This window comes from Palaemon carinicauda, chromosome 23, assembly GCF_036898095.1.
Source record: "Palaemon carinicauda isolate YSFRI2023 chromosome 23, ASM3689809v2, whole genome shotgun sequence".
Lineage (NCBI taxonomy): Eukaryota > Metazoa > Arthropoda > Malacostraca > Decapoda > Palaemonidae > Palaemon > Palaemon carinicauda.
The window spans coordinates 54,136,802-54,147,083 of record NC_090747.1 but is presented as its reverse complement, the minus strand read 5'-3'; the positions used below and the strand labels follow the sequence as shown (position 1 = coordinate 54,147,083).

General features: G+C 37.0%; 1 protein-coding gene across 1 annotated transcript; it reads right to left on the bottom strand.

Annotated features, from left to right (window-relative positions):
• Nucleotides 1-368: 368 nt before the first annotated feature.
• LOC137617586 (testis-specific gene A8 protein-like) lies at nucleotides 369-2,189 on the bottom strand. The gene is made up of 2 exons (XM_068347593.1): nucleotides 1,845-2,189; nucleotides 369-503 (listed from the first exon to the last, which is right to left on the bottom strand). Exons 1-2 carry the CDS (start codon nucleotides 2,187-2,189, stop codon nucleotides 369-371), a joined length of 480 nt encoding a protein of 159 aa, XP_068203694.1.
• Nucleotides 2,190-10,282: the final 8,093 nt, after the last annotated feature.

Here is a 10,282-nt window from a genome sequence, read left to right as displayed (position 1 = left end):
CGTTTCCATCCCAGACACATTGCACAAACTGTAGGGAAGAGAGTGAAAAAACACCCTTTTTTACGATATGAAACTTGTGTAAAGAGAGAATTTTTATCTGTACTTGGTATCTAGCACAATACTAATTTCACTAGATACAACAAGTAACTTGCAATTTTAGCAACATAAACAGAACTTTTGTTCAACAAATAAGAAACAAATACAAAGGTTTCAGGGATATTCCTTGATACTGACCTCAGGCTCAGACAAAATCAGAGCAGTAGTGGTAGTAGTCGCTCGGGTAGACAGGCTGGCGGAAGCTGTGGCACCAGAAGCATGTCTACCTGTCTGCCTTCGATTTACACTTCCTGTAGTGTATCATGGGTTCCTCATTTCTGCTGCCAACGGTCCTGCACCGGCAAGCGTGCCACAAGGGTTGATGGAGCACACTTTTCTGATGATGACCTTGACTTTTCTGTGTTGAGTCGGGCATTGATGTGTTGCTTAGCTGATGGTCTGATTACCTGTAATGCAATTTCGCTCCTATAATTTTTTCTTTGTCCTACTGGGGGCTTCATACACTATCAGCGTTGGCATTGTAGAAGATCCATGAATTAATTAGAGCTGCATTGAACATGTCAAAGAATATACAAAATGGCCACCTCCTGGTTCTGTTGTAATTGTACTGTCCACATATTTAGTCATACGTGTCAACTCCTTCCTTAGTTCAATTGTAATTATTTATAATTTTGGGCTTGCCGCTTTCCATATCAACTGTTGCCTGGCTGTACATACTGGATAGCAATTGAACATTCTTTAGCTTTGTTTTTGTGGAGGGTATGTATGACACAAGTGTTATGTCCATGGTGGAGAGGAATCGTAAGCTTCCAGTCCTTCGGTTTTGCTTATCCTTCATGACAGCAGGGTTTCTCTCTTATTCCCCTTGACTCTCCCCACCAGAGTCATCCCAAAGTTATGCAATAAATCCTGAATCAGTGGTACAAAGGTGAACCTATTTTCTGTGGTGATGTTGCGGTTCGTGTTGTGGTAGGGGCGTGTCAGGTCTTTCGTAAAATTGTGGCCGAGTGTCAGCCCAAGTAGGGAATTCCTTTTAACCATGAAGATCTTTATGCCCTACTTGGCTTGCTTGTCAGGGATATGCATCCTAAATGGGCATTTACACCTAAAAGTCATCAACTGCTCATCAACAGTCAGGTGTGCATGAGTGTATAATGTTCTTTTTTTATGCAGCAAAAAACATGTCCCACAAACTCCTGATTAGGACAAATTTGTCAACAGTTCGTCTCTTCACCCACGTGGCATTGTCATCAAACCGTGGGTAGTTGACTGGGAAAGAAAAACGTCCTCCAGACATTGCTGACCTGTTGAAATGGGCTCCCGTCACAGGCCACTATAACTCCTCGTTATTGAAGTGACTTTTATTTCTGTAGCCACTAAATACAAGGACATCTATCAGGGAACTCATCTCTATTGCTGTTATGGGCAACACAGTAGATGTCAGCATCCTGTACTTCCTGACTTCTCTATCAATTTTTTGGTTGGTCTACTCCACTTTCACATTCAGCATCTTGTCAGTAAAATATAATCGATAACACTCTCTGAGGTGGTGGCCTGACCAGGAACATTTGTTGGGATCGGGCATATAATGTCCCATAATATTTCGTACTGCTATACATGGTCCTGCGACCAGAGACCTTATGTGCATCACATAGCATTTACTACTTCATACTGTTACCTCGCTTAAAGTAACAAGCATTTCCCCCTCATCTTCACATTGTCGGTGTGGTCTCCGTGGAGCACCAGAGGTGGGGGGGGGGGGGGGGGGGCAGCAGAATTTGCATAACTAAAGCAGCAGCACTGGTTGCGGCAGAAGCAGCACTGGTTGCAGCAGCAGCAGCAGTGGTTGCAGCAACAACAGTTGGTGCAGCAACAACAGTTGGTGCAGCAACAACAGTTGGTGCAGCAACAACAGTTGGTGCAGCAACAGCAGAACCTGTGGTTATCAGAGCAGGGTCATAAGAGTCATAGCTGTAGGCAGAGTGACCAGCAGTAAAATTAACACTAGGGCCAGTAGGGTTTTGAGTAGAGGAGGCAGAGCCTTCAGCATGGGTGAAGTGGTATGCAGAGAAGGAGGGTGGATGGGGACACCTGTACTGGTTTGCCCGATTACTTATCAAACTTGTCTGCATGCGTCAGCATTGAACATCTTCCTCAGATTTACTGGATTTTTATTCACTACGATGCTCATCAGGGACAGCAACATACTCTCTGCCATCATCCCTCTCATATAATAGTTCACCTTCCAGTTCATCACTAGCTTCTCTACAATTGATATAAGGAATGTCATCGATAATTTCCTCTTCACAAGTGGCTCTCCTTCTTGCCATTACTGATTCAATTTAGCCACGATAATTTGTCAGAAATAATTATATCTAGCCTGTAAAGTAAAAGAAGATATCAGTGTGTTATCATAATAGCTTCGCTTTGTACACTAATATTGTCACTAAACTGCACGTAGCATAAACACTAATATTGTCACTAAACTGCACATAGCATAAACACTAATACTGTCACTAAATTCAGTTACACTATACTCATTATTCTTTGTATTGCCCTGTCACTAAACTCCAATAGACTGCATAAACACTACTACTATCACTAAACTCGGATACAAAATACAAAATTTATTTATATTGCACTATCACTAAACTCGGGTACACATTACCCGAACACATATCTGTGTGTAAATCCAAGATATGGAGCGGAGAGACCATACCTCCCTCTGTGAACACTCAACTGTCATTGAGACTACCAAGGATCGCAGCACTATAGCCTGGTGGGAACATTGTGTTTTTTCCATGATGTCATTAGTATCGGGTGATCCACACCCATGTTTAGTGATTAAGGGTATTTGGTCACACAGGCATTTTCTGTTTTCATAATTTTTACAGTGTAAACGGTCTGGTACGTTATGGGACGAGAATATTATGTTATTTAGAAGCTTCCTTATAGGCCAAAATTACAATTTTGTCCATGCATATATACACAGAGTTGTTTTATCTCTCCCATGGCAACGACTGAAAATATAAACTGATGAGAAAAATTGTCGATATATGTTTATCTACATTCATCTTTTATTGTTTTCCACACGGTACGTGGGGCAGCAATGAAAATGTGTGAGAGCATGTGTTCCCATTAGTAAATAGCTTTTGTGTTCAGTGCATTGCATGTTGCAGCCCTTGATCAAAATATTGTCTATATTGCTAGCTGATTGATACCAATCCTTAGGGGGTTCTGCAGTTATGGGTATAAAACTATCTTTAACAAAGAAAAACAGAGAACGAGGACTATAAACAAGGTGGCTTCTAAAGCAGCTCAACCTGGCAACATTGAGTAGTTGGCAACTATGAACCCCCCCCCCCCCATAAGCGTTCAAAATTAATTCTAGCATATCATACATACATATACCAAGGCACTTCCCCTAATTTTAGGGGGTAGCCGACATCAACAAATGAAACAAAAACAAAAAAAGGGGACCTCTACTCTCTACGTTCCTCCCAGCCAAACAAGGGACTCAACCGAGTTCAGCTGGTGCTGTTAGGGTGCCACAGCCCACCCTCCCCCTATATCCACCACAGATGAAGCTTCATAAAGCTGAATCCCCTAATGCTGCTACCTCCGCAGTCATCTAAGGCATCGGAGGAAGCAGCAGGGCCTACCGGAACTGTGTCACAATCGCTCACCATTCATTCCTATTTCTAGCACGCTCTCTTGCCTCTCTCATATCTATCCTCCTATCACCCAGAGCTTCCTTCACTCCATCCATCCACCCAAACCTTGGCCTTCCTCTTGTACTTCTCCCATCAACTCTTGCATTCATCACCATCTTTAGCAGACAGCCATTTTCCATTCTCTCAACATGGCCAAACCACCTCAACACATTCATATCCACTCTAGTTGCTAACACATTTCTTACACCCGTTCTCACTCTCACCACTTCGTTCCTAACCCTATCTACTCGAGATACACCAGCCATACTCCTTCGACACTTCATCTCAAACACATTCAATTTCTGTCTCTCTATCACTTTCATTCCCCACAACTCCGATCCATACATCACAGTTGGTACAATAACTTTCTCATATAGAACTCTCTTAACATTCATGCCCAACCCTCTATTTTCTACTACTCCCTTAGCTGCCCCCAACACTTTACAACCTTCATTCACTCTCTGACGTACATCTGCTTCCACTCCACCATTTGCTGCACCAACACACCCCAAGTACTTAAACTGATCCACCTCCTCAAGTAACTCTCCATTCAACATGATATTCAACCTTGCACCACCTTCCCTTCTCGTACATCTCATAACCTTACTCTTACCCACATTAACTCTCAACTTCCTTCTCTCACACACTCTTGCAAATTATGTCACTAATCTGCCAAGCTTCTCTTCTGTGTCTGCAACCAGTACAGTATCATCTGCAAACAACAACTGATTTACCTCCCATTCATGGTCATTCTCGTCTACCAGTTTTAATCCTCGTCCAAGCACTCGAGCATTCACCTCTCTCACCACTCCATCAACATACAAGTTAAACAACCACGGCGACATCACACATCCCTGTCTCAGCCCCACTCTCACCGGAAGCCAATCACTCACTATATTTCCTATCCTAACACATGCTTTACTACCTTTGTAGAAACTTTTCACTGCTTGCAACAACCTTCCACTAACCCCATATAACCTCATCACATTCCACATTGCTTCGCTATCAACTCTATCATACGCTTTCTCCAGATCCAAAAACACAACATACACCTCCTTACCTTTTGCTAAATATTTCTCACTTATCTGCCTTACTGTAAAAATCTGATTAATACAACCCCTACCTCTTCTAAAACCACCCTGTACTTCTAAGATTGCATTCTCTGTTTTGTCCTTGATCCTATTAATCATTACTCTACCATGCACTTTTCCAACTACGCTTAACAAACTAATACCTCTTGAATTACAACACTCATGCACATCTCCCTTACCCTTATATAGTGGTACAACACATGCACAAACTCAATCTACTGGTACCATTGACAACATAAAACACATTTTAAACAATCTCACCAACCATTCAAGTACACTTACACCCCCTTCCTTCAACATCTCAGCTCTCACACCATCCATACCAGACGCTTTTCCTACTCTCGTTTCATCTAGTGCTCTCTTCACTTCATCTATTGTAATCTTGTTCTCATTCTCATCTCCCATCACTGGCTCCTCAACACCTGCAACAACAATTATATCTGCCTCCGTATTATCCTCAACATTCAGTAAACTTTCAAAATATTTCGCCCATCTTTTCCTTGCCTCCTCTCCTTTTAACAACCTTCCATTTCCCTCTTTCACTGTCTATTCAATTCTTGAGCCAGCCTTCCTTACTCTCTTCACTTTTTTCCAAAACTTCTTCTTATTATCTTCATATGAATGACCCAATCCCTGACCCCACCTCAGGTCAGCTGCCCTCTTTGCCTCACGTACCTTGCGCTTTACTTCCACATTTTTCTCTTTATATTTTTCATACTTCTCTATACTATTACTCTGCAGCCATTCTTCAAAAGCCCTCTTTTTCTCTTCCACTTTTACCTTCACTCCTTCATTCCACCATTCACTGCCCTTCCTCATGTTGCCTCCAACAACCTTCTTGCCACACACATCACTTGCAATCCCAACAAAATTTTCTTTTACTAACTTCCACTCCTCCTCTAAATTGCCAGTTTCTCTTACTTTCACTTCGTCATATGTCATTTTCAACCTTTCCTGATATTTACTTTTTACCCCCGGTTTTATTAGCTCTTCAACCATCACTAGCTCCCTTTTACATCCACCTACTCTATTCCCCCAGTCTTTTGCTACAACTAATTTTCCTTCCACCAAAAAATGATCAGACATACCGTTAGCCATACCCCTAAACACGTGCACGTCTTTCAATCTTCCAAACATTCTTTTAGTTATCAACACATAATCCATTAATGCTCTTTCTACTACTCTTCCATTTGCCACTCTTACCCGTGTATACTTATTTTTATCTTTCTTTTTGAAAAAGCTATTACTTAACACCATCTCTTGCTCAACACATATATCTACCAGTCTCTCACCACTATCATTTTCTCCTGGTACGCCATACTTCCCAATGACACCTACCTCTCCAGCGACCACTCTAGCATTTAAGTCACCAATGACAACTACATAATTCCTTCTACCCAGTCCTTCTACACACCAAGTTAATTCATTCCAGAATTCATTCCGCTCTTCTTCACTTTTCTCACTACCTTGCCCATATGCACTGACAAACGCCCAACATTCCCTACCCAACCTAACCCTTAGCCACATTAACCTAGATGATATCTCCTTCCATTCCACTACTTTACCTGTCATCCATTCACTCAGCAATAAGGCCACACCCTCTCTCGCTCTTCCCCTTTCAATCCCAGACACTCTACCAGACATTTCACCAAACATCACTTCACCCTTTCGTTTTATCTTCGTCTCACACAAGGCCAATACATCAATCCTTCTATTCCTAAACATACTTCCAATTTCACATCTTTTACTCTCTATCGTACTACATTCACGCACATTCAAACACCCCAAAACTAGAGTGCAGGGAGCAGTCACTCTCCCCCCAGCTCTATCTCTTTGTCAATGTCTCACATGATGTAGAGAGGGGGTTCCCAGCCCCCTCGTCCCATCCCTTTTATTCGCCTCTTATGACACGCAGGGATAACGTTGGCGCTATTCTAATTGTTTTTATGCCCCCGCAGTCACAGGGGGCATAATATATCTTGAGGAAGATAGTGGACCAGCAGCCTTGTAGCGATCACCTAAGAGCTCTATGATGGAAGGTAGGTAAAAAAAAAAAAAAAAATCTTTGAATGAGTTTTTCTCAAAATATTTCTTTTTTCATTTAAAATACTATCTACTTTGTTACTTTCAAATATATCCGGAAGATTCAAAAAGATTTATATTGCCTGATTGTGGTGTATTTAGAGCAATAACTTTTGAATTTCTTTCTCGCCTCTATTTTTTATTCATTTATGTATTGCTGTGAAATTTAGATTTTTCAATTTTCTGTTCAAAAGTTAAAAAAACCACATGTCAGTGCTTTGTAAAGTTATTGTATCCCTTCTAAATATCTTATACTCGCTAATAAATAGTGATATATTTATTTCTTTTCAAAAAATCGGGAAGGAGATAGATTTTGAAAAACATGGAAGAAAACAAGAAAAAATGTAAAAATATAATAGAAAAAACCTACATGCTCAATTTGAGTAAAGATTTGGAAAATACTTCATGTTATAAACACAATCAAATTTTGTGAATCCCAAAACAGTAGTTCACAAAGAATTCCTTATCCCGCCGATACCCATAAGTTCATACTAGAGGGACCGATTAATTGAGTACTTTCCTTATATATATATATATATATATATATATATATATATATATATATATATATATATATATATATATATATATATATATATGTGTGTGTGTGTGCGTATATATATATATATATATATATATATATATATATATATATATATATATATATATATATATATATATACATATATATATATATATATATATATATATATATATATATATATATATATATATATATATGTATATATATATATATATATATATATATATATATATATATATATATATATATATATATATATACGCACACACACACACACACACATATATATATATATATATATATATATATATACATATATATATATATATATATATATATATATATATATATATATATATATATATATATATATATGTATATATATATATATATATATATATATATATATATATATATATATATATATATATATATTTAAAAAATGGTAATTTAAAATGGTTCATTTTGGGTTTTCTGAGAATATTCAAATTTACGCTTCAATTGGTATCTAAAAAGAATACTTTTTAACACTCTTTGAATAAAACTATAACGTTTATTTCTCAAAACAGGGATTTGGCTATCCTTTGAAAGCATCAGTAAACAAACCATCAAAATTACATTAGAGAGAGAGAGAGAGAGAGAGAGAGAGAGAGAGAGAGAGAGAGAGAGAGAGAGAGAGAGAGAGAGAGAGAGAGAGTTTACTTTTGAAAATGAATTTTGAACCTCATTATTCTAGTTAAACATGTAAAGATTTTTTTTTATTAAGAAAAACGTTCTCATCAAAATTGGTTCCCCTAAACTATGCCTTTCTTAGAAAAATAAAAAACAATACTTTCATTGTCTAGGATGGAAAATGGTGTTCTCACTTCCTATGACTTTCCTTTCGAAATTTCCTTTCGAGAATGGATGTGTTTTACTTCGGCATTTACCTGGTATAACTTCGTCTAAATATCGGTAGTATTGTTTTTGTTATCTTCATCTAATGACTAATATTTCCATTAGAGTTAGTCATTGAATAAGCAATACCACGTTTCTATTTGAATAAAATCAATATTAGTGGTGCTTAACTTCATACAATTTTGCTCTTACAAAAAAATAGTTTTTCGTAGCTATTGAAATTATTAATAGAAAGTTCATGATATGCTTAAATGTACTTTGCTACAAAAAATTATTCCTGATAATTTAATAAAGAGATACATCAATATTTAGAAAGTATGATTCATAACTGCTTTGGTTATTTATAACATTTGGATAGTAGACATCTCTAAATGTATTATTATTATTATTATCATTATTATTATTATTATCGCCGTTTACAAACAAGAGACTACAACGCATCACGACAATTTTTTATAGCATCGGGCTTTTCGTTTAGATTTTATGGTGTAAAAACATTTCTAATTATTTCGCGTAACTATTTTCCGAGACAAATGATTTCGGTTATGTCACACGACAAAAACCTAGACGGTTGAATACCAAAGCTATAATCATCATTTATAATCTACTTTGAGTAACCATATACGTCCTTATGGTTAATCTATATCCCATAACCTCCAGCCAAAACTGCCTGAAGTCCCCGACATATCTCTTGAGATTTACGACTGCCAACGCAAGAGCCCGTACCTAGCTTAAGGCTAGTCAATTTAACAAGCAAGCAAGCAAGCTCTCGAGATCATTCCATGGTTTAAGGGAGAAATGGCTCCTGATGCCTTAGGTAGGATAGTTCCCACACATGTAAATAATGCAATTAACTCGGTATTACACTCTCGATTGAATCGTCCCGACAAGTTAAAATGTTTATAAATTAGCAAAATGGTATTGTTCGACCTAAATAGCCAAATCTTTATCAATATAATCATCCGTCATACAAGAGATGGTAATTTTGTTCATGATTTTTCATAACCTCCAGATAAATGCCCAGGTAAAATAAGGTATTTTGCAGCAGCAAATGAATGGGAAATAAAAAAGAGATACTAAGTGTGTGACATCTCCTTACACAAGAGGAATGGTATTCCTAAAATTCTTTTTTCATTGTTCGTTTGTTATTTTTTCAGGTTAACATATGTATAATGGAACTAAGTCTTTTATGTATAGTGGTTATTTACATGGGCTTGTGTAAAAAATTTTGTACTTTACTTAGTACTGAAATGTATATAAATTCAATATATACATAGTATTTCAGTGAAAGATTACTTCTTGCTACTAACCGCTTTTTTCTTTTTTTTATACCTTGTATGATTATATAAAATTATAAATCAAGATTACGTATTATTAAATCATTTCTGAAATATTGACTTCAATTCTAGTAAATATGAATTCCGTAGGGAAATTATCATTTTTATCTTGGTTTTTACTATATATCTTCTTCTTCTTCTTCTTCTTCTTCTTCTTCTTCTTCTTCTTCTTCTTCTTCTTCTTCTTCTTCTTCTTCTTCTTATTATTATTATTATTATTATTATTATTATTATTATTATTATTATTATTATTATTGTTGTTGTTGTTGTTGTTGTAGTTTACAAATATAATATTGCAACGAAACACGACGATCAAAATTATATAAAAGGACAGCATCGTCAATTTCGTTGACATTTTTGTGCTGATGAAGCTTTTCTACTTATTTTGCGTAATTCATCTCCGAAACTGATGACTCCGGGTGGGGTTACGTGACGAAAACTTAGACTCTTACAAAGCAAAGCTAAAATCTCTAATCATTATTGATATTCATCATCCATTTTGAGTAGCCATATAAGTCTTAGGGATTATTTTATTTATCATGCGTAAGACATGTTTAATAT